This window comes from Heterodontus francisci, chromosome 7, assembly GCF_036365525.1.
Source record: "Heterodontus francisci isolate sHetFra1 chromosome 7, sHetFra1.hap1, whole genome shotgun sequence".
Lineage (NCBI taxonomy): Eukaryota > Metazoa > Chordata > Chondrichthyes > Heterodontiformes > Heterodontidae > Heterodontus > Heterodontus francisci.
In genome coordinates, this window is record NC_090377.1 from 83,568,561 (window position 1) to 83,593,886 (window position 25,326).

The following is a 25,326-nucleotide window of genomic DNA, read 5'->3' on the forward strand; positions in this document are numbered from 1 at the left end:
TGAACATCCACAGCTCTCTGTGGCAGAGAATTCCAAATATTCATAACCTTTTAAGTGAAGAAATTTCTCCTCATTTCAGGCCTAAATGGCCAACCCCTTATTTTGAGACTGTGACCTTGTGTTCTAGATTCACCAGCCATTTTTTCAGCATCTACCCTGTCAAGCCCCTTAATAATTTTTTATGTTTCAATTAAATGACCTCTCATTCTTCTAAACTCCAGGAAATATAGGCCTGGTCTACTCAATCTCTCCACATAGGACAATCCCCTCATCCTAGGAACCAGTCTAGTGAACCTTTCTTGGTCTCCCTCTAGGGCAAGTATGTCCTTCCTGAGCTAAGGAGACCAAATTGCACACAGTACTCCAGGTGTATTTTCACCAATGCCCTGTATAATTGTAGGAAGACTTCTTTACTCTTATACCCCAACACCTTTGTAACAAAAGATGACATACTATTTGCCTTCCTAATTGCTTGCTGTACCTGCATGTTAACTTTCTGTGATTCATGTGCAAGGACTCCCAGGTCCCTCTGAATGCAACGTTGCCTAGCCTCTTGTCATCCAAAAAATATTCCGTTTTTTTCAATTTTTCCTACAAAGTGGATATGACTCTATTCCATCTGCCATGTTGTTGCCACTCACCCAACCAGTCTATATCCGTCTCTAGCCTCCTTGCATCCTCCTCACTGCTTACTTTCCGACCTAACTTTGTGTATCGTCTACAAACTTGGATACGCTACACTCAGTCTCCTCATCAAAGTCATTAATATCGATTGTAATATAGATTTTGTCTCTTCCACTTCCACCTCCTCCACTTCTTTGTGCTCTTGCTCCTCAGCTTCTTGCCTGATGGGTGGTGGCATGGGCTGAACCGTCATAATGACAAGGTGCAGCATGCAGCATATGGCCATAAATCTTGAGACCCACTCAGCTGAGTAATACAGGGCTCCTCCAGAACACCTCAAGCAGCGGAAGCATTGCTTGAGGACGCCAATGGTGTGCTTTATAACATTTCTTGTGGCAGCATGGCTCTCATTGTAGACTTGCTCTACATGTGGGTTTGGTTTCCAGACCAGAGTCATGAGCCAAGTCGTAAGTGAATGACCAGTGGCCACTGTTTGATTTACCATGGTAGTTGAACTACAGCTGGCACAGAGGACTGCGGCAGAATGAGCAGATCGTAACTACCATCAGGATATCGGACATTGCCGTGCATGATGTGCTGTGTGTGGTTACACACTAGCCGCACATTGAGGGAGTGGCAGAGATGCACACCGATGGATGTCATTATCTGCCTACTCTGTATGCTGCCAGTGGTTAGAAGTACGTGCAAAGTGCTTTACAAATATGGCTTCTCGCGCATTTCACATTGGAAGAATACATGTGCATCATGGATGCCATTTTGGAACTTTAAGAGGCCTCGCAGTCCCTAAAGAACAGGCTCCTGCAAAGCCTAATTTATCCATCTGTGTCTTCAGAAAAGTTAGGAGGAGAAAGAAGTGAGAATTGAAAAAGAAAGTGAATGCTAATAATGATGGTGAATAGCAGTGACACATTTAAGTCTCAGTGCGGCTCAGTGGTATGAGTCTTGCTTCTGAATTAAAAGGTATTGGCTTCAAGTCTCACTCCAAGACAGAGCTGTAATCTAGTTTGACATTTCATTGCAGTACAGAGGGAGCACTAGACTGTGAGCTGTTTTGTACTGATGGCTGTCTTGTCTGTTCCCATTGCATTATTTGAAGAGGAGCAGTGGAGTTCTTCCTGTGCCCTGGTCAACATTTATCTCCCACCGAGCAGATTAGTTAATCTTGTAATAAAACATTCCTTGTTCCAGTCCTACTCAGACCCCCTCCCCCAACTCTTTTCCCGGTACATTGATGACTGTATTGGTGTTGTTTCCTGCTCCCGCCCGGAACTAGAATACTTTATTAACTTTGCTTCTAATTTCCACCCTTCTCTCACCTTCACATGGTCCATCTCCGACACTTCCCTTCCCTTCCTTGATTTCTCTGTTTCCATCTCTGGGGATAGGCTGTCTACTAATATTCATTATAAGCCCACCGACTCCCACAGCTACCTCGACTACACTTCTTCACACCCTGCCTCCTGTAAGGACTCCATTCCATTCTCCCAGTTTCTCCATGTCCAATGCATCTGCTCTGATGATGCAACCTTCCATGACAGTGCTTCCGATATGTCTTCCTTTTTCCTCAACCGAGGATTCCCCCCACTGTGGTTGACAGGGCCCTCAACCGTGTGCAGCCCATTTCCTGCACCTCGACCCTCACCCCTTCCCCTCCCTCCCAGAACTGCGACAGGGTTCCCCTTGTCCTCACTTTCCACCCCACCAGACTCCAGATCCAAAGGATCATCTTCCGCCACTTCTGCCACATCCAGCATGATATCACTGCCAAACGCATCCTCCCCTCCCTTCCCCTGTCAACATTCCAAAGGGATCATTCCCTCTGCGACACCCTCGTCCACTCCTCCATTACCCCCACCACCTCGTCCCCTTCCCACGGCACCTTCCCCTGCAATCGCACTATCCAAGGCCCCAAACACTCCTTTCAAGTGAAGCAGCGATTTACTTGTACTTCTTTCAATTTAGTAAACTGTATTCGCTGCTCACAATGTGGTCTCCCCTACATTGGGGAGACCAAACGTAGATTGGGTGACCACTTTGCGGAACACCTCCGCTCAGTCCGTAAGCAGGACCCCGAGCTTCCAGTTGCTGGCCATTTCAACACACCCCACTGTGCTCATGCTCACATCTCTGTCCTGGGATTGCTGCAGTGTTCCAGTGAACATCAACGCAAGCTGAAGGAACAGTATCTCATTTACCGATTAGGCACACTACAGCCTGCCGGACTGAACATTGAGTTCAATAATTTCAGAGCATGATGGGTCCCCTTTTTCATGCTTAGTTATTTTTTCTTTTTTTCTTTTTCTATTTTTATTTGGGTATTTTATTTTAGGTTTTTCAGTTTGTTTAATTTGTTTCCACTGTGCTTACCCACTGTTTTGGTTTTCTTAATGTGTTATTTTATGTTTGTGCTTGGAGTGCTCTGTGCTTTACAGTCATTCACACCCTATCAGTGCTAACACTTTGTCTTTCAGCACACCATTAACATACCGTTCGCCTTTGTTCCATGACCTTCTGATTAGTTATTCTCTGTGACCTTGTCCTATCAACACCTTCACCTTTGTTATCTCTTGCCCCACCCCCAGTTTACTTGCTTAAAACCTTTTACATTTCTAATATTTGCCAGCTCTGAAGAAGGGTCACTGACCTGAAATGTTAACTCTGCTTCTCTCTGCACAGATGCTGCCAGACCTGCTGCGTATTTCCAGCATTTCTTGTTTTTATTTCAGATTTCCAGCATCTGCAGTATTTTGCTTTTAATTAATTGTGTATCTCACTGCTGTTTGAGTGACCTTGTTGTGCATGAATTGGTTGTCATTTTCACTTACATAACAAAAGTGATTGTACTTGAAAAATATTAATTGGCTGTGAAGCACTTTGCTACCCCCAAGTATGTAAAAAGGCAGTATAGAAATAAAAGTTTAAGTTTTTCATTCTATTCTGGAGAATATTTCATTCATCTCTACGATATTGTTCACATTTCTGGAATAAACCCAGTAATGCAATATGACCAGTGCAGTAGCCTCCATTAATAATAGGACCATTGGAAATACTATAAAAGCAATAGTTTACAGCAGTTACAAAAATATTAAAACAGGGCATGAATTTTCTTTTAGTAATTCCTGAAGTATTTTAAATCCAAAGACTTTCCACAGAACTAACAGAATACCAAAACACCTGTGAAGCACTCTTTCACAACTCAGTGAGGTGCGGGTGAGTCATTGCAGAGTCATGAAGGAATTATCGTCATGAATAGGTAAGAAGGATTTTTTTTGTCAATGCCCAATATTGTTGTTGCTGTAAACCAACATCAAACATTGAAAATAACTGTCAGCAGCTGCAACCGGTATTTACATTGCTTTAAAAAAATTGTTTCTATTTTGATGCAAGCATGTTCAGTTATTTTCTCACCTTTTGTTCTTTCCATGCCATGTTCCTATGCGTGAGATAGTGAGCAGGCGATATATGCCTCATGCATTCACCCACACAATGTTTGACCCAGCTGCTGTGTAGTATGTGAGAGTAGTGCAGCTCGAATCACCCTCTTACATCGTCACATATTATTTTTCAACCACCAAAGTAGCTGTGATTAGAAACTCTCAGACGGGGAATTAAGGATGTTGTCCAACATCGTACCAGTGTGACCAGGGTATTAGTACAGTGCCATCATGCTCCCTTCAGGGTGCCTCTAGGGAACATTTTCCACTGAAAGAAAGTATCCTACTTATCACCCAATGTGGCCAGAATTCTGATTGCCAGTACAATATTGCCATGATTGACAGGCTGAACTTTGAGAAGCACAGGATAAAAATCAATCTCAATCAATTAAATTTGTATATGTTCCAGGTTTAAGTTCTAAGAATGTTTTTCATGGAGCTGAGTATTGACCTTAGTAGAATTATTATGGAAAATACAGCTCAGAAATCAACAATAACTAACAGTGAAACAGAAACGGGTTCACATTCTAAAACTGCAACTGAAACATAGGAAAGACAATTTTGCAAATTCCTCCATACTGGATTTATGATGTTGTAAGATAAAAACACAATAAATGGATTAATGTATAAAAGCTATTTTAAAAATACTATAACAAACCTTTGCCGTCGAAGGTCAGAGGTCTCGGATTGAGAAGCTTCCTCTATAAGAGGAGTTATTATTTTTTCTGCTATATCTGTCAGAACAGAGAAAGTTGGCTCCACAATAAAATCAATAAAACCTGTTTGAAACAAAAGTTCACTATTATGAACAGCTCGCAGCTAGATAAAACAGATTTCCTCAAATATAAATTGAGATTTAAACAGTTTTGTGTGCTTTTGAATGCCATGGGGCGGCACAGTGGTGCAGTGATTAGCACCGCAGCCTCACAGCTCCAGCGACCCGGGTTCAATTCTGGGTACTGCCTGTGTGGAGTTTGCAAGTTCTCCCTGTGTCTGCGTGGGTTTCCTCCGGGTGCTCCAGTTTCTTCCCACATGCCAAAGACTTGCAGGTTGATAGCTAAATTGGCCAGTAGCAATTACCCCTAGTATAGGTAGGTGGTAGGGAAATATAGGGACAGGTGAGGATGTGGTAGGAATACGGGATTAGTGTAGGATTAGTATAAATGGGTGGTTAACAGTCGGCACAGACTCGGTGGGCCGAAGGGCCTGTTTCAGTGCTGTATCTCTAAACTAAACTAAACTAAGTTAGATCCTGCAGAACTATAGGACCTTTAGATTTCCTCTCATAATATGGAATATTCAAACATGTGGAAACTAAGCATTATTAAAATGGACTAAAGAAATTTGGAACATTTAATATGGAGGAATCTTGTAAATGTTAATGATTGCGATTTCACAGAATGGTATAATTGTTGCAATGAGATGATAAAATGTGTGCTCATGCATAATAGTATAAATGGTAATGACAGATTGAAGAGGACAGAATACAACTGCTTTCAGCTCTCCTGCTTATCAGTGATACTGAGGGCTTATTCTGATGCCATCCTGGATACTGCAAGAAAAATTACAGAAAATATATAATTTTCTTGCATATTAATTAAAATGGTGAATTTGAGATATTGTTTGATGTGGTGCTTTAGGAAATTTATTTACCCCTTGTCGTGAAAGGCTCATAAGTCATAAGCATCTTTATCACAAGACAGAGAAATTCTGCAACATGTTGACAGTAATATGATGTTCAGTGTGTTGCACAGATTTCGCTTAAACCTATTCAAGAACACAGCATATGCTGATAGTCATTCATTGATATTGATAACTAACTGATCTTAGACATTTGTTTTTCTCTGCTAACCTGGGGCAATTTTTCTGGACCCAGGGTTGAGAAACAGAGGGAGATTTATGTTCACTTAAATCTTGCATGGCTGATCTCCCAATGTTGACCTAATTACATATCTGTAACCCAGACTGGACCTGCCAGTGGGAGTTCACCATCAATGGGGTTTAGGAAATATAGCTCTTAAAGCTCTGTGACTGTTACTTAAAGGGGCTATGTATTCCTTTTTGGCCAATGAGAAAATTGCTAGCCAGAAAGTTTTACAACACATAAGTACCTCCCTTTCCATATACTGCAAGGGGTTAACCTCTGAGACTGCCCAAAGTACCCTTTGCACAGAAGAAATGTGCATTCAGCCCCATTAATAATGCTGTGACCAACATACAAGGACAAGGAAAGAAAATGAGGAAGAAGTTTAATATCCTCAAGAAGTCTATCAAGGTAAGAATAGGCAGTCTTTCCATATGCCAAAGAGACAGGCAAAGTATGGATTTCACAATCCATTATATCTAATCAAAGGCGTTGCGCATGTGGGAAATCAGAGGTGTCGGTGGAGGGAAGAGATGGAGGACGTTGTGGGGTGTGAAGGTCAGAGATATTGGGGGAGAGATTGGATGGATGAATCAGAAGGGGAGATCGGCGACGTTTGGGGAGAGATTGGAGATGTTGGGAGGAGATTGGAGACATCTGGGTGAGAATGGAGATGTTGGGGGGAGATTGGAGATGTTGGGGGAGATCAGAGGAGTCAGGACGGATCAGAGGCATCGGGGGGAGATCAGAGGCATAGGGGATAGGATTGGCGGTGTCGACAGGGAAATCAGATGGAGGTATCGGTGGGGAGATGGGGGGGGGGGGGGGTTGGTGCGGAGATTGGAGGTGCTGGGGGGGGGGGTGTGGATTGGAGATGTCAGGAGGGAGATTGGTGGTGTTGGCAGGGAGGTATGTCAGAGGTGTGCAAGGCAGATTGGACTGGTGGGTAGGTGGGAGATTGTGCCTTGGGGAGGGTGGTTGATCATGGGGAGGGTGGGTGTGCAAGCAGCTAAGCTGGATCCAGCAGGTAAGTGGAAATGCATTTGAAAGGTACTTACCTGCTGGATCCAGAAGTCCTCGCCTCCCTTTAGTGATCGGGTTTCCTAAAGCCCAGGAAACCTTGCTTATAAGCGCGAAATTTGAAATGGAGATTAAATCTGAGGCATGAACCTCAAAATAATATTTAAATGACCAAGCCACCGCCTGGGAATAGATTAATCAGTGCCTGCCATCCCGCCTCCATTAAAACTGGAGTTGTCGGCAGGTTGGGAAGAGGTTTGAGATTTTTATATCCCGCTCCCCCCCCCCTCCCATTTTTGGTGGTCAAAATTCCTATCATTGTTTCCAGTGGGCTTCCAGCAAAGGTAAAACAGCAGAGTGGAACCAGCTTTGAGGAAATTCCTGGCATATGGTCACCAAGGGGAAGCACATGGACAAAAATACACTTGCCCCATATACCAAGAACTTTTCAAATTGCTTTAAGTTACTGAAAAGCAGAACAAATAACAACATATATATATATATATACATAATACATATATATATACACCTCCTTTAACATAGTAAAATGTCCCAAGGTGCTTCACAGGAGTTTTGTCCAACAAAACTTGAAGCCAAGCCCCATAAGGAGATATTAGGGCAGATGACCAAAAGCTCGGCCAAAGTGGTAAGTTTTAAGGAGTGTCTTGAAGGACGAAAGAGAAGTAGAAAGGCAGAAGGGATTAGGGAGAAAATTCCAGAGTTTAGGGTCTCGGCAGCTGAAGGCACACTGCCAATGGTGGTGTGATTAAAATCAAAGATGTGCAAGAGGCCAGAATTAAAGGAGCACAGATAACTCAGAGGGTTGTGGAGGAGGTTACAGAGTCAGGGAGGGACGAGACATGAAGGGACTTGAAAACAAGGATGAGGATTTTAAAATCGATGCATTCCTTAACTGGAAGGCAACTAGTTTAGCGAGCACGGGGGAAGTGGGTAAACAGGCCTTGGTATGAGTTAGGATATGGGCAGCAGAACTTTGGATGATGTCAGATTTGCGGAGGGTAGAACATGGGAGACTGCTTTGGAATAGTCAAGTCTAGAGGTAACAACAGTATGGATGAGGGTTTCAGCAGCAGATTAGCTGAGGCAGAGGCGGAGTTGAGTGATGTAACAGAGGTAGAAATAGGCAGTCTTAGTGATGATGCAGATATGTGGTTAGAAGCTCGTCCAATATGACGCGAAGGTTGAAAACAGTCTGGTTTAGCCTCAGACAATTGCCGGGGAGAGGGATTGAGTTGGTGGCTAGTTAACAGAGTCTGTGGCTGGGACTGAAGACAATGGCTTCAGTCTTCCCAATATTTAATTGGAGGAAATTTCTGCTCATCCAATGCTGAATGTCGGACAAGCAGTCTGAAAGTTTAGAGAGAGTGGCTGGATCGAGAGAGGTGGTGGCGAGATAGAGCCAATGCCTCTGTGCAAACTGATGCTGTGATTTTGGATGCTGTCACCAAGGGGCAGCATATAGATGAGAAATAGAAAGAAGCAAGGATGGATCCTTGGGGTCACCAGAGGTGACAGTGCGGGAGCAGGAAGAGAAGGCATTGAAAGTGATTCTCTGGCTATGATTAGAAAGATAAGAATGAAACCAGGTGAGAGCAGTCACACCCAGCTGGATGGCAGTGGAGAAGCATTGGAGGAGGATGGTGTGGTCAACCGTGTCAAAGGCTGCAGACAGGTCGAGAAGGATGAAGAGGGAAAGTTTACCTTTTTCAGTCTCTTAGGGTGTCATTATTGACTTTGTTAAGAAGTATTTCAGTACTGTGGCAGGGGTGAAAACCTGAACATAAAGTTCCAGGAAAGATGGGCAAAGATTTACGAGGTGACAATACATTCAAGGACTTTGGAGAAGAAAGGAAGGTTTGAGATGAGGCATTAGTTTGCAAGGACAGAGTGGCCAATACTTTTATTTTTGCAGACAGGGCTGATGACAGCAGATTTGAAGGAGAGGGAGACAGTACCTGAGGAGAGTGAACCATTCATAATATCAGCTATCATGGGAGACAGGAAGGGAAGTTGGGTGGTCAGTAGTTTAGTGGAAATAGGGTCGAGGGGTCAGGAGGTGGGTCTCATGGACAAGCTGAGCTCAGAGTGCATGAGGGGATATAGGAGAGCAACTAGAGAATGATGTGAGTTCAGGGCTAAAGCAGGGGGGAAGTTTTAAAGGAAGTTCAGCCCGGTGTGCTGAGGAAGGGCAGGAAGCGGTAGAGGCAGCTGATTGGATGGTCTCAATCTTAGGTTCAACGAAGTTCATGAGCACATCTGACTTGTTGGAGGTGAGGGCAGAGAAAACAGGGGAGATGCATTTAAGAAGACGGTATGCAGTAGAGAAAAGATGTCGGGGTTATCTTTGCATTCCAGGATGATCCTGGAGAACGGAGTAATTTTCGCAGGTGAGAGGAGAGTCCAATAAAGTGAAAACTGTCTTTCAACAACATCATACACAAACACTGAGACATCATGCTTGTACAAACTTACCAATCTGAGACTGTGCCACCATTGTCGACTTTCGATCACAGAGTGGAGAAAATGGCAACCCTAGGTCTGCCTCACTATCACCCTGTATAGAAAATGTTACATTTTCACAATTAAAGACAACATTACATTATTAAAGAATAGTTATATTTTCTTCAATGAAGGATAGATAACGATAATGAATGTTGATCTGCATGTGTGTTTGGTGGGACAGAGCGGTGAGAGGGAAAGGCTCTCCATTATCCAGTCCTAGTGTCAAAGCCATGATGGCACCAACTTGATAAAAGTAGATAATAACATGCCTTCATTGTTAGGATAGGATATGTAATTATAGGATATTAAATAGCAATTAATTGAAAGTCTGTGCAGTCAATAGTTGTACAGGCACATTGCCAGGACACAATGAAGTTGTAATCTAAATCGAGATGATGATATCACTTTTTTCCCTCCCACTGCATTGACTGGGTGGGGGAGAATAACTCACATTTTTAGATGCTGTGCTTTCATATGGTTTTTGACTGGGTGATTAATAATACATGTAATACTCTGCCATTAAAACAGATCAGTCTGAGAAATGTTAGTTGTATTTTTCTGCAGTTGTAATTTTCAGTGGGAAAAGTTGATGCCAATATTAAGTGAGAAACACTGTCTACTTTTTTGTTAAAAATAGTGGAGAGGAAAATACAGCTTACAATTAGTTGGTGGGCCAGGATATGGAGATCAGATTTCTGATCATTAACTTTGTACGAATCACAACCTACTGGCTTATATCACTCAGAAATTGTCACTAAATCATCACACCACTTCCCTCCAATTATTCCCTCCATCTGGGTCATAAGGTACCAGCTAATGTGACAGGAAATGGTTATCCTTTGACATCTCTCTTGGAGACCTCAAACAATCATTGCATGTCCAATCACAAGGATTAATAGAAGCCATTAACACTAATATTTAAAAGAAATGGGAATTTAAAACTACAATTAAAATTTAATGTTTAATTTAATTTTAATTTCTTTTTAGATAAATGTTCAAGACCTATAAATAGTCATCTGTGCTGATTTTAATTATTAATCCTGAAGTAATTAATAATGCATTTAGAAAATGTGTGCTATTCAAATTAATGTCTGGTATTCAGGGTGGTGTTAGGAAACAGAATTCCATCACCCATGGCCTTGTATCATAATTCCACAATGCTACGTCTCATGTCATGGATGTGCTGCTGCTTAGAACAGAAAATGATGATATGAACTAGACACATGGCAACATTCAGCTAAGTAATGTATACCTGTAGATGATACAATTAATTATTATTAAGTTGTTTCCTAAAAATGCAGAGTAAACTTAGCAGTAAACTAAATCATGGCTCACAATATTGGTAAATTACAGAGTGAAAGATATGGGGGTCGATTTTAAGCCAGGGTAGGCACAGGGTGATCACAGCACCTGCACAAGGTTCTTGGCAGAAGCTCAATGCATCTTGAGGGCAGGGGCTCATTTACATTTGATGGGTGAGCTACAAGCTTGATTAAAACATCCTGAGGGGTCTTGACAGGGTGGATGTGGAAAGGATGTTTCCTCTTGTGGGAGAATCTAGAACTCAGGGTCACTGTTTAAAAATAAGGGGTCACCAATTTAAGACAGAGATGAGGAAAAATGTTTTCTCTCAGAGGGTCATGAGTCTTTAGAATTCTCTTCCTCAAAAGGCAGTGGAAGCAGAGTCGTTGAATATTTTTAAGGCAGAGGTAGATAGATTCTTGATAAGCAAGTGGGTGAAAGGTTATCGGGGGTAGGTGGAAATATGGAATAATCAGTTCAGCCATGAACTTATTGAATGACAGAGCAGGTTTGAGGGGCTGAGTGGCCTAGTCCTTCTCCTAATTCGTATGCTCGTATGTTTGTAAGCATTGAACATGTTCTGACAGGCAGATCACCGAACATGATGAGCAAGAAATCTGGCGACTCACCAGAGAGCCGAGCCAGGAGCTTTACCTGTGGGCTGGGAGTAGTAGCATATGTGGGGGTTTCTGGATGGATTGGTAGCATGTATCAAGATTTATGAGGGCAATGAATGCCCAGTGGTACTGTAAAATTGTATTGGGGTCCTATGTATGTGATCGTACCCTGATTAGCATATTAGAATTGCAGGTGGCTTGGCTGCCTGTGCAAAGTCCCTAGGGAAAAAGGCAGGAATAAGGCAGTAATTATATCTCCACAATTTTCGAGGCACTAACACCCTGTTCCCATGGGGCAGAGGGAGTTAAAAATCTATCTCATGGCACTACAGCGGTCCTGTGCACTAGGAGACCAGTTGCTTACAAGAATCTATCAACCTCTGCCTTAAAAATATTCAAAGACTCTGCTTCCACTGCCTTTTGAGGAAGAGAATTCCAAAGACTCACGACCCTCTGAGAGAAAACATTTCTCCTCATCTCTGTCTTAAATTGGTGACCCCTTATTTTTAAACAGTGACCCCGAGTTCTAGATTCTCCCACAAGCGGAAACATCCTTTCCACATCCACCCTGTCAAGACCCCTCAGGATCTTATATGTTTCAATTGAGCTTGTAGCTCACCCATCAAATGTAAATGAGCCCCTGTTCTCAAGACGCTTTGGGCCTCTGCCGAGAATCTTATGCAGGTGGTGTGATCGCCCAGTGCCTGCCCTGGCTTGAAATCGACCCCCATGTCTTTCACTCTGTCATTTACCAATATTGTGAACCATGATTTAGTTTAATACTAACCCTACTGTGTATTTTTAGGATAGAGGGAGTGCTGAACTGAGAGAACAAACCTTGTCTAATTTCTTCCTGAGCTAATACACTTTTGAATTTATGAGTGCAGGCAGAGGCACCTATTCTGTGAACCAGCCTTGTTCGATCCCAGGTTTGAATCAATAACATTTAAATAAATGCCTAACACTATTCAATATTATTCTGCTGGGTTTGCTCTATTTTCCTCTCAGGTACTTGTTTAAAATGAAAGGGCATCTCCATTGGTGAAGGACCTCTAATTTTGCCTTTGTGTGTTATTTGCAATATTTACAGTAAATCTTAGCAGAGTGTTTTTGAAATTTTCATTATTTCATTTCCTAAAAAATTTTTGGGAGTCAACTGTTTCTTTTATTCCTTTCATTAAGATTGATGTTAGTGTTTCAAGCACAGTATTTCTTGCTTCCATCACAAAAAGGGGGGAGTCAGGGGGAGGTCTGCAGCCTTCAGGCCATGGGGTCAATTTTCACCTTCAGTGTTCGTGCTGCAGAGCTTAGTAAGCTCATATAGGGGATTGGGTGTGGCCCCCTTCCCCATGACTTTCCACAAGGGAAAGAGGAATTTTGTCTGTAACTCCAAAAATTTAAATTGCATATCTACCTGTGAGTGACTGATGAAAACTGTCCCAGATTGTCCAGGTCAGCTGAGTAGAATTCTTGCAATCTGTGGCAAAGAAACCCACAGCTAATTCTGCACACAGGGGCTGAATTTAATGAGCACTCTGCCGGGACCAGTGGCGGGCCCGGAAAAGGGCGACGCTCCCATCCATCACATGAGCAGCTGACCCACCACAATTACGCAGTGGGCAGCCATTTTGCATAGAAGAGGCATGTGGCAGGGACAGGAGGCGAGTCGGTGATTACGGCATCAGATGGCTCCGGAGCCTGCCAGCCCTGCCTTAGAGTCCTGGCAATGTTCAGTGTACTGCTGAAAACAGACCTGAGCTCAGTAATGGAACCCCTAAACCCGCCCCCCACCCCCCACCACCACCACCGAGGAGGACAGCAAAGGACACCCGAGGCAAGACACAAGGTGGCCCAATGGTTCAGTGATGCCTCCCTGCAGATTCTCCTTCAGGCTGCAAGGGAAAGGAGGGAGGTTCTCTTCCCCAGTGATGGCAAGACAGGGGTCCTCCTGCCTGAGCAAGCAAGTCTGAGATAGTAGAGGAGGTCAGCAGCCGTGGGGTCACCCCGCGGAATTGGGTGTAGTGTTGAAAGAGGATCAACAGCCTCCTGGTGAGCGCTCCATAACTGTCCTTTTTGAAGAGTGCATGTGACTATGTGGGAGGGTAGCACTACAACGGCAATGGGCAGAGGGGCTAAGGTTTCATCTCATTCTGACAGATGCATGGCTGCATCTCGGCCACAGGACACCTTCCTTCATAGCTCACCCCCATTAACTCCCATGACAGCGCACGTCAGCATGAGATATATCAGATCCCCAGCAGCGAACAAGGGGCTGACAGTAGTAGAATTGTCATGTTGATCTCTCTGCTAATTTCTACGATCTCCATCCTTCCTCTTGCAGGGCCCACAACAAGAGGGAGATGACCCAGATTGGCAGAGGAGTTCCAGACCTGCATCCTCTCACCACCAGCGAGGAAGAGGTCTTGGAGCTGGCGGGCACCCAGGGTGGCCGGTGCAATTTCGGACAGAGAAACTGGTGTCCCTGTGCGGGACTGTGAGGAGTGGCTCCTTTCAGCATACTAATTAATGTTGGAGACTCACATCACACACGGTTCGCATGATGCGATCTGCACAGCCTAACCCACACACGTTTGTGTTCTCTCATGCAGGTCAGCGTGTGCAGGAGATTGCTGCCACAGGGGGACAGTTGTCCACCTCTGAGGAGGAGGACCACTCAGAGGATGCACCGTCCCATGACTCTGCTGTACTTTCCTTGGTGGGTACCTGCTCGGCTTTAGAATCAGGGTCACAAGCTGGTGACAGCACCACACACATGTCTGAGCAGCTGGCTGAGGGTGAGACAGCTGAGGCTTCTGACAGTCAGAATACTATGGGTGTCCAGGCCCATGCTGAGCCCCAGAAGGATGATGAGTATCTGGTGTTGACAGCATAGGGTATGCTGGAGTTGCAGAGAGAGGTAAGACAACATATGACAGAGATGCCAGAGGCCATGCGCAGCCATGAGCGGATGATGGAGGAACCCATCCATGCCATGACTACTGCCATGTTTCAGGCATACGAGCACATGACTTCCTCTATCGAGGAGTTGGCGACCCTTATGGAGAGCCAGACGACAGATGCGCACAGACCTGCACACCATTGCCTTGGCCATGAGCTCAATACAGCAATAGCAGGGCAAGAGAAGGAACAGGAGCCTGGAGACTTCTGCTCCTGGTCCTTCTCTGGTGAGCAGGGAGGCTCAAGCAAGCCTTCAAAGGGAGGAGCAGAGGCTACCATCCACATCTGGGGGCTCCCCGCAGGGCACTCCAAGTGTGGACAATGGCTCCTCTGCCCCTCCACCATTGAGCCCAGCTCCAGCAGTTGCAATGCCTCAGGAGAGTCCCTGCACCCGTCCAGGATGCCCTCAGGCAGCCTGGGCCTTCCAGTCCTCAGGCAGCCAGAGGACACCCGTCAAAGTCATACCAGGCCAAGGGGCAGTCTGATCAGCAGCTTGCTTCCAGCCCAGCTGCTGCTGCCAGGATCACACCACATAGGAGCACCCGCAAACATATTAAGAAGAGCACGTAGCCACACTTTGGGTCTGACAGGTGTAGTGAATATGTTTCATAGTTATTAATTAAAAGCTCCTTTGTCCAAATCATTAGCTATCATTGTCTGAAAGCCATGTTCCATTATGTCTTAATTGTGGGCTACTGACTTCCCCCTTCCCCCGAGAGCAATGCCAATGTGACCACAATCCTCATTAACATACAAATGTGAGGAGAATTCTTGTTAACATATGGTCTCCCATGGGCACCAGCACACATTGCAGCCGTTCGCAAGACAGGGAAAACAAATGGAAAGGAGGCAATAGTGTTCATGCATGAAGATAAGTCTTTATCTGACTCTCTGTGAATGGAGATCAGGGTGGCTGGAACCGAGTCATTATGAGGTTGTCTCTTACCTCCTTTCCACGTTGCTCAACCCATCTGGCCTCCTGCGCAGGGTCTTCACCATCCATTGCTGCTTGCCCCACTCCCTCCTCTGTGTCCTCCTTGCCAGTGGATGTGTTACTCAGGCATTTCCTCATCATGTAAGGCCTCCCCACTTTACCCTGCTAGATTGTGCAGAGCACAGCAGACCATGATACACGAGATACTTGCTGGGGCATACTGCAAGGCTCCACCAGATAGATCGAAGCATTGGAATCTCATCTTCAGCAGCCCAATGGCCTGCTCGATGATCACTCATGTGGAGCCATGGCAACTGTCATACCTCTCCTATACAGCATTGCGAGGGTTCCTCACAGGCATCAGAAGCCATGGGTAGCCCTTGTCCCGAGAATCCATCCCTGAAGGCGAGTGAGGGGCCTGAAAAGCTGTGGCACGTAGAACTGTCGAAGTATGTAGACATCATGCTTCCTGGGAAGCGGGCACATGCCTGCAGGAAATGTTTTCGGTGATCGCAGATCAGTTGAAAGTTGATTGAATGGAAGCCCTTCCTGTTGCTGAATGCAGCTGGCTGGTGCAAAGCAACCTTAATGGCCACATGTGTGCCATCTATCACACCTTTCACCCAGGGAAACTCAGCTGTGGTCCCGAATCCAATGGCTGTCTTGGTCTGACTGTCAGAGTCGGTCTGGTAGCAAGCATAGTCAACATAATCGCTGGCCCTCTTGAACAGGGCATTGGTCACCTTTTTGATGCAACAGTGGCCTGCTGCCTGAGAGACCCCACATATGACCCCCGCGCACCGCCCCCCCCCCCCCAACCCCCATTGGATCCCTGGAAAGATACAGATGGGTAGAGGTTTAGTGCAACCGTGATCTGCAGGGTCACTGGCAAAGCGTGACCCCCAAATCCCATAGGTTGCAAGTCGTCCTGCAGTAGGGCAAATACATCAGTGATGGCCGTCCTGGAGAGCCGTAGTCTTTGCTGACAATGCTACTGAGACATTTGGAGGTAGTTGATCCGAGTCCAGTACACTCTATGGCAATGTTCGGCCCTTCTTGGCAAGTCTAGTTGCTTTTGCTCTCATCGTGGAACTTCATGGATAGGCCCAGCAGCATCTTGGCCCTCTCCCTGTCAGAGGTGCCTCACCTCGCCACAGAGTTTCATAAATACAGTGTGTATGAGACCCATGCCAGGTGACCTGTGGGCCTGCAGAGCGCTGTCGATGCAAAGATGACACTGCCTTGGCAACTTAGATTCTGACAATTCCCTCAGCAGGGTCGCTGACGGACCTCAGAGCCCAACCTTGGTGATGAACCTTCTGTTCCAGCAGTGTGAGCAACCAAACACATCACACAGCAGTTTGTCAATGCTTTACTGCCCTCCTCCCCAAATCCACACACCTTTGTAAAGCCCCGAAACCCCTGACCCACTTGCAGAGCCCCCGAGACCGAGGAGGCCCTTGCAGAGCCTCCAAGGACTCAGACCCCTTGCTGAGCCCGAGGCCCCAGACCCACTTGCAGAGCCCCTGAGATTGAGGATCCCCTTGCAGCGCTCCTGAGACCCAGGACCCCCTTTGCAGAGCCCCCAGGACCCTGGACCTCTGAGCAGAGCACACACCAACACAGTCTCACAATGGCCTCCAAACCTCCCTCTTTCTATATGCAGCAAAGCTCAAGGTCACCTCTCTGTCACGGCAATGTGACCTCTTGCCTCGGTACCACCAGGTTTGAATGATCGTGAATCCGAAGGCACTTGAGTGCCGCCCACCATTTACTGAATCAAGGACCAATCATTAAATCAGAATTAATTATATTTAAATGCATTTAAATCAGCATTTCAGCAATTTAAAACAGCTTTATGTCACATTGGGGTGGCAATGCCACTCTGGTACTTTCCTGCCACTGGCAAAATCTGAAATCTATGCCATGGATTTCCAGGTGGACGGTTCCGAGACGATTCTCCGTTTCCCCGACTCCAGCATACCCGCCTTCGATTGCCGCAGTAAATTCAGCCCCAGGTTGGCACTGCCTGCAGTTGACAAATCAATGTCGCCCTCAACTGTTTTATCTATGGTTCATTCTCTGCTGACAGTGCAATATCAAGTATCAAGCTACACATATATGGATCAAACAAGTGACTAATAACATTAGTCAACATGGCCAGGACTATCACCTTTTCTACTGAACAGCATTGACACATTTGACCAAATGTCATTGCACTTCTGCATTTCCCAAAATATTACCATGTGCCCAACCTGAAGGTTATTCTGGCAGTAAAGAGATCAGGGCGAGGTTTTAACTCATTTAAAACCTATCCACTTAGACAGAGTTAAAATCAGTCCCTTGCAAATTTGCATTTTGTTACGACTGAGGCGGGCGTCTCTCATGGCATTTCTTCACAGATGAAGATTTTGAGAAGGTTTTACTCATCGGTTGCAGGCCTGCTGGTGGTTAGTCAGGCCTATCTGTGACTGCCAGATTCTCCCACAGCGGGTACAAGTGGAGGTGTAGTCGCTTCTGGGGGCAATTGGATCTATCTTTCTCCTCCTTTTCTCTTTCATGCTGGTTCTTCGCTCAGTCTCAAAGGTATCTGTTGCCCTCCCAATGTAGTATCTCCAGGCATCATGATCTATGGCCTGTGCTTCCCACTGACGATGGTCGATGTGGCACACAGAGAGGAACTTCTTCAGGGAGTCCTTGAAACGTTTGCATGGGGCCCCTCTGTTCCTTTTACCAGTGGTTAGCTCTCCATACAACACGATCTTGGGCAGGTGACTGTCGTCCATCCAGGCAACGTGACCCACGCAACGCAGTCTGGCCTTGATGCTGGTGATGTTGGCTGTTTTCAGGACTTCGATGTTTGTGATGTGGTCCTGTCAGCAGATCTTGAGGATGCTGCGGAGGCAGCTCTGATGGAAGCACTCTAGAAGGTGTGCATGACGGCGGTATAGGACCCATGACTCGGCGCCATTCAGAAGGGTGGTGAGGACTATGGCTTTGTACACTTTGAGTTTGGTCTGTGCTCTGAGGCTGTGGTTGCTCCACACACATTTTTAGAGTCTGCCGAATATTCTGTTTGCTTTTGAGAGCCTATTGTCCACTTCCTTGTCTATGGTGGCATCAAATGAGATGACGCTCCCCAAAGAAGTAAATTGCTTGACGGCATTCATCTCAGTTCCCTCGATGACAATGCTTTGTGGTCTATATTCTTCTTGGGGTGCAGGCTAATGCAGGACTTCAGTTTTCTTTAAACTGATTTTTAGTCCGAAGAGTTGTGCCGCCTCGGAAAAATGTGTTGTTATACTTTGCAGGTCTGACTGGCTGTGGGCAAGAGAGCACAATCATCAGTGAAAATAAGTTCACAGATGAGTTTTTCTTGTGTCTTTGTGTGAGCCTGAAGAGGCCTGAGGTTGAAAAGGCCTCCATCAGTCCGGAAGCGTACGTAAACTCCTTCCTTAAGGTCTTCCATTGCCTGCTGCAGCATCATGCTGAAAAAGATGGTGAATTGGGTCAGGGCCAGCACACATCCCTGCTTCATGCCACTGGAGATTCGGAAGGGACTCGAGAGGTCGCTGTTTTGCTTGACTTGTCCGTACTGATTTTAATGAAACTGCTTCAGTATGGCCAGGAACCTGGGTGGGCATCCAAGTTTCTCAAGGATTTTCCAAAGCCCATCTCTGCTCACAGTCTCAAATGCCTTGGTGAGGTCTATGAAAGTGAAGTACAGGCCTTTGTTTTGCTCATGACATTTTCTTGTAATTGTCTGAGTGCAAATACCATGTCTGTGGTGCCTCTGTTTGCTCTGAAACCACACTGGCTCTCTGGGAGGTTTTCTTCCACAATGATAGGCACAAGCCTGTTCAGAAGTATTCTAGCCAGGATCTTCCCAGCAATAGAAAGGAGGGTGATCCCATGGTAGTTGCAGCAGTCTGATTTTTCTTCTTTATTTTTGTACAAGGTGATGATAACGGCATCACGAAGATCCCGTGGCATCACGAAGATCCCGTGGAATCTCGCCCTGTTCCCTGCAGGCCATGAAAACTCATAGAGCTTGGTGTATAGGGCAGGGCCACCATGTTTCAAGGCTTCAGCTGGAATTCCATCAGCTCCGGGAGCTTTGTTGTTCTTCATCTGGTTGATGGCGGTCACAGATTCCTACAGAGTTTGGCTCTCATCTAGTTCTTCTTTGACAGGTTGTTGTTGGATGTGATTGATGGCAGTATCATGCACTGTGCACTTGGTGCTGAGAGAGTTTCAAAGTGCTCTGACCAGCGATCCAGGACTGACTCCTTGGTGGTGTGCAGGGTCTTGCCATCGGCACTCCTCAAGGAGTTTTGGGTTTGATGTGCTGGTCCATATATCGGTTTTAGTGCTTCATAGAAACTTCTTATGTTGCCAGTATCAGTGTACAGTTGAATTTTTCCCACAAGTACGATCCACCAGTCATTTTGGAAATTCCTCAGTTTACACTGAAGGGAGCTGAATGCTTGACAGTAAGCTGTCTTTTTCTCTTGGCTGGCCGGCTGAGCCAGGTGAGCCTGATGAGCTGACCTTTTTATTTTTAGCAGATCTTGAATTTCCTTGTCATTTTCATCAAACCAATCCCTATTCTTCCTGGTGCTGGGTCTGATGACCTCGTTGGAAGTATTCAGTCCTGCAGCTTTGATGTGTTCCCAGAATTCTTCTGGAATGGAATCAGCTGTGAGATCAGGATGTTCCGGTCTAGTCTGTAAGGTTACTTGATCTCTGCAAGATGAGGTTTGCAGGTTGCTGATTCGAAATTTCTTTGATGGGTTGTCTCTAGGCCTGTTCTTGGGCTTAGGCTTGAAGTGGAAGTTCAGCTTTGAACGAATGAGTTGATGGTCTGTGTGACAGTCAGCACTGAGCATGATTCTAGTATGCAGGATGTCCTTTAGGTCACACTGGCACACAAAGATGTAATCTATCAGGTGCCAGTGTTTAGAGCGGGGATCCATCCATGTGGTCTTGAAGCGATCTTTATGTTGAAAGAAGGTGTTGGTTATGGAAGCTGTTTTACTGCACAGAGTTCCAAGAGTAAATGTCCGTTTTCATTACAGTTTCCAACTCCATGGTCTCTGAGCACTCCCCTCCATGCCAGGCTGTCATGGCCCACTCCGAGACATTGAAATCGCCAAGGATTACAATTTTTTCCTTGGGAGGGGCATTCTGGATTGGTTCATGGAGATCTGTGTAGAACTTATCTTTGTCAGCTGGGTTAGCCTTCAGGGTTGGAGTATAAAAACTGATGAAAGTTGCATGCTGCTGGTCTTGGAGGGGCAGGCACAGGGACATGATGCACTCAGAATGGCTGATTGGCAGTGTTGAAAGTTTAGTGGCGATAGTCTTCTTCACCATGAAGCTAACACCAAAGAGGCGTTGTTCACCTTGAGGTCTACCTGACCAATAGTGGGTGTAGCCAGCATTGTGTTCTGTTAGGCTGCCTTGCTCTGAGATATGGACCTCACTCAAGGCCACTATATCAATGTCTAGTCTGGCTAGATCGTGGGCTACCAGGGCTGAGTGTCGTTCCGGCGGCTGTTGTCACCAGAGCCGAGCATTGTTCTCACGTTCCAGCAGGTGAGTTTCAGAATTTTTCTCTTTTCCCACCTTTTGAAGTGAGGTTAGGAGTTCGTGTTTCCTTCTCTGTTGTAGTTTGACCGCATTCATAGATGCCTGTTGACCGCAGCAAACCAACTGACTGGTAGGGAGATGAGCATTTGTTCAGGCCACCTTTTCTAGTCCCCTCTCCAATTTTGGAGCAAGCAGTGCTGTCCTTCAAAAAGGCTGCTTGGTCGCTAAGGGTGCGACCGGGTGATGATGTCGTCTCTAGGTCGTCATCAAAACAAACAATATCCTGAGCCACCTGCATGCAGGATTGGAACTGCGGCTGCCAGTGCCACCTTGCACCTGCTGTTTTTGCCCCTTTCCCATCGCTACAGGACTTAACTTGTTGAATTACAGTTGGGGTGGGTTTCCTTCCTGCGTGTGGTGCTTTAAGGTGGAGTACAGTTTGTGCTGACAGACCCCACCCTTTAAGCCTGGAGCTCATCTATTATGGCTCTGTGAACTGGGGTGGCGACAGCGAGGTCTCCAAGCCATGGGTTTGGATTCAGAGTTTCCCTCTCCAAGATGGGTTGCCAACTAAGGCTTGAAGGGACCCTCCTTCCCTTGCTATTTTATCCATAGCTGGTATAGCGACAATCGTAGTCCACGCAATATGGTGTGGTACACCTTTGGTCCAGAACATGATGGTCACTTGAGCCTCTTGGAATCATTCTGCCCTGGCTCTTACCTTTATCAAGAAAGACATCCAATCAGGTGGTGTCATGCTCATCATTTCTCCCCTCACTACGTTTCACCCATTAGCTGAGACGGTGTGTCAGGGTGTGGCTCTTGGAGCCAGCAGTGAGAGCTGGGTGTAGATGAGGACCAGTGATTCCAGTCCATCCTACAAATTGGATGCAGCTGACTGAAAATACAAGGATACTACCTCTATCTGAACACCCCAATAATGCACTGTTAATTCAGCCCCACTATTCCACAGGTCACAGCATATTCGTAAAGTTTCCCACCTACTGGAAAAATAGCCAGATCAATCACTTTATTTATCCCCAGAATAAAGCACAAGCATGCCAAACCAGGTTTCTTTAAACAGCAACAAAATTAACTATTTATTAATAAACCAATTTTTAAATGATAATGAGATGAATCTACATGTGTGAAAAGACTTTATAACTCCTTAATCTTCCTAGCCCTCATGCATACATTCAATTACCAACGGTTACTTGGGAAAAATGGTTATATTGATGTTACAAGAGTCTCTTAGGAATAAATAAATAACTGGGTTGTAATGTTTGGTAGTATTTTCCTTTGGTGAGGTGTCCCAGAGTCGAATAGTCAGATGCTATTCGATGTGTCTCCAGGTGAAATTAATGAACAGTGTACGATAGGTAGGCGTTCAAGGTAGTTCGTCTGCAGTAGGCGTCACACAGATCTTTTAGCAACAGGTTGTAGCAACAGCGTTATTTAAATTTTAAAGTAGCAGTAGAAACTTTCTTGAGATTTCAGGAGCTTCCAAAAACACAAAGGTCAACAGGACTTACTCTTCGCAAAGGAGCCTTCTCCACAGAGCATAGCAATTACAGAACTCACTCTTCAGGCAGGAATCCTTAAATGAAGGCAACAGCAACTTGACACACCCAAAACAGAGGCTTCCTTTGTCCAAAGCAGTGTTTCTCCACAGAGGGTAGCAACCCCTCCTTTCTCTGGGCCTCTTTCTCTCTCTTCAGGCAGGTCAAAATCTCGCCACAAATGTAGCACTTTTTCCCTTGAAATGCAGAGCTTATTTTCAGAGAGAATAGGCCTTTATTCTCTGCTCTACCAGCAACTCACAGCTCCAGCCACTGCTCACAGTTCTTTCTCTGTCCTGTTTCACTGCAGAACTGCAACTAACAGTTTTATTTTCACAGGAATCATAAGACCATCGTAAAATCTTGCTGTTGCTTGGATACTAATTGCCCTGTACTCTTCAAACACCAAATGTCAACATTCAATGCACAGAAGGTCTTTATTTTCTCTTCAGTCCTAGAGGCATACAGACCCCCCCCCACCCGCCCCCCACCCCCCCAGTTTTTAATTTAAAAAAACTCTTATGACAGTTTCGATATTTTGATGGATGAAGTCCATGGAAGATTAAGCATGGCAAGGATTTAAATTGTATGCTGCATTTTGTTTGGGTGCCTTACTGAGGTATGACACAGATAAAATACAATGAACGAACTGTAAGGCAAGGGCTTGGCATGTGCAAGCATAAATATGGAATTGCTGGGTTGGCAACACTTTATGGCCTAGAATTTGGGGCATGATTGGCCAAAAGGACATTGAAGAAGAAGCTAGTGGGTAGGTGTGGTAGTGATAGCAAGATCTTTTTAACTTCTCCCTTGGAATGCCTCATTTAACATGCTGGATGGGATTTCAGCAAGAATCTTATTCCTGACTGGGTTTCTGCTGACAGGACGGAGAAACCCTGCTTTGGGTAGGGTTAGAAGGGTCAAAATCTCATGGAGGTCTCACAGTCTCAATATCAGTCAGAAAACAGATCAGAATTGTGAAGGACGAATGCTACAAAGCTACTCACAGTTGCAGAAATAGCTATTGAAACTCTCTACACTCTTTAGACACACAAGCTCCTCTCTTTTGCTAGTTTCCACTGATCCTGGCAACAGCTGCGCCTTCTAATTCTCCTTCTAACTTACCCCAAATACATTGTGAGAGTAATGGTAGGACACTCAGACCTGAAAGGTCACTGGCCCTCATTACAATATATGCAGTGAGCTGACCTGGAAATCAGTGTAGAGACCACAGGAAAGCCTAAAACTTGAGCCTTCCATTTTGGGCAGAAAACCTGCAGAAATGGGTTTCACCCCAGTTGGCTGCCCAAAATAAAAAGACTTGCCTTCATTATACATGGAAAGAGTGTGGAACCTTTGGGTCCAATACTCAAAATGTTCTATGAATAGAATACATAAAATAGAATAATACCGTTAATGAAAATATTGCTAATTAAATGATGTACAATGTTCACATGACAAGATATCGTTTTTAGAAAATAATACTTTTGCAATAACACACTTAAAAGGCTGCATTTTAAGAGCCTGTTGTTGCTCCCGGCGGCGAGTTCAAAAAATGTCAGCCCGCACATGCCGCTGTGATCTCGCGCACGGCGACTCATTTCAATAGCTGGAATGGCCCGCAGCCTCCCCCCCCCCCCACCCCACACACAATCACGTGGAGGGAGAAGGCTGTCCAATGCCAGCAATGGCATCAGCTGCCTGTGCACAGGCACTAGCATTTTTAAAGGGCAGCCAGCCCTGCTGAAATATTTAAAAGATTAAAGATACACCCCCCCACCCACCCCCACAAATCTTATCAAATAAAATTTTAACACCCCTTCCCACCCCCCAATGACAATCACATTAACTATTTTCCCTTTCCCCCCAAAACACCTTTCCCCCTGCAGACTGCACAAAGTTTAAAGTTCACTCCTTCTCACCATCCCCTACAATCCTTATGTTTATTTAACCCCATTTCCCCCTCTCCCCCTGCACTGGAAATCTTAACTCCTCCCCTCTCCCCACCAGTGTCACGTTGGCTTTCCCTAGACGGGGAATGCCGGCCGCTGCACTGAGGAACGCGGCGGGCCCGGTAGATTGCGGGCAAGTTTTTATTTTTTTTAATTTTAGAGATACAGCACTGAAACAGGCCCTTCGGCCCACCGAGTCTGTACCAACCAACAACCACCCATTTATACTAACCCTGCAGCAATCCCATATTCCCTACCACCTACCTACACTAGGGGCAATTTACAATGGCCAATTTACCTATCACCTGCAAGTCTTTGACTGTGGGAGGAAACCGGAACACCCGGCGAAAACCCATGTGGTCACAGGGAGAAGTTGCAAACTCCGCACAGGCAGTACCCAGAATGTAACCCGGGTCCCTGGAGCTGTGAGACTGCGGTGCTAACCACTGCACCACTCTGCCGCCATTTTCATTTAAATTTATTCATGTCATTGATTTAAATATGTAGATACAGGTCCCGTTGCCAGCAGCGGGGGAGCCGCCACACAGCCTTGCTGCTGCCGGGGAAATCGGGCTGGACCTTCTCAGCACCAAGCTCCATGGTGGGTTTCTGCCACAACCATCTTCCGGCCCCTCCCCCACCATGCAGCCTGTAAAGAGTGCTTCTATTGCATGTGTTGTGTGTTGTTTCAAAGTACAGCAAAAGCCTTTACCTGTCTAAAGAATTCTTCCATTAATGTCATTGTCCAGCGGTAGTGCTGTTGCCAGGGTTTTGCAGGATGACTTATATCTGCTGCATGCAGCATTAATGACATGACTTTAGCTTTGTCAGTCCTGAAAAATCAACGACACACATCTGACTTGTTGCATTCAAGGACTGTAAGGGGATTGTATGTATTATGCACCACATAATTACACCAGCTTTTA

At 45.6% G+C, this 25,326-nt stretch overlaps 1 protein-coding gene and 1 long non-coding RNA gene across 9 annotated transcripts in view; one reads left to right on the plus strand and one right to left on the minus strand.

Moving 5' to 3' along the window:
• Positions 1 to 25,326, minus strand: part of pde1a (phosphodiesterase 1A, calmodulin-dependent) — a 615,382-nt gene that overhangs the window by 57,730 nt on the left and 532,326 nt on the right. For all 7 annotated transcript variants that reach the window (XR_010975386.1, XM_068035559.1, XM_068035558.1 and 4 more), the window contains 3 exons: positions 25,113 to 25,233; positions 9,457 to 9,538; positions 4,738 to 4,858 (listed from right to left, as the gene is read on the minus strand). Coding sequence is in view for 6 of the 7 variants with exons in the window: in XM_068035559.1 (XP_067891660.1) it covers positions 4,738 to 4,858; positions 9,457 to 9,538; positions 25,113 to 25,233 (324 nt within the window). In the remaining variant the exon portion in view is untranslated. The remainder of the gene's footprint in view (positions 1 to 4,737; positions 4,859 to 9,456; positions 9,539 to 25,112; positions 25,234 to 25,326) is intronic.
• LOC137372120 (uncharacterized) overlaps positions 6,283 to 25,326 on the plus strand; it is a 58,720-nt gene continuing 39,676 nt past the window's right edge. For both annotated transcript variants that reach the window (XR_010975390.1, XR_010975389.1), the window contains exon 1: positions 6,283 to 6,354. This is a non-coding gene — a long non-coding RNA (uncharacterized lncRNA). The remainder of the gene's footprint in view (positions 6,355 to 25,326) is intronic.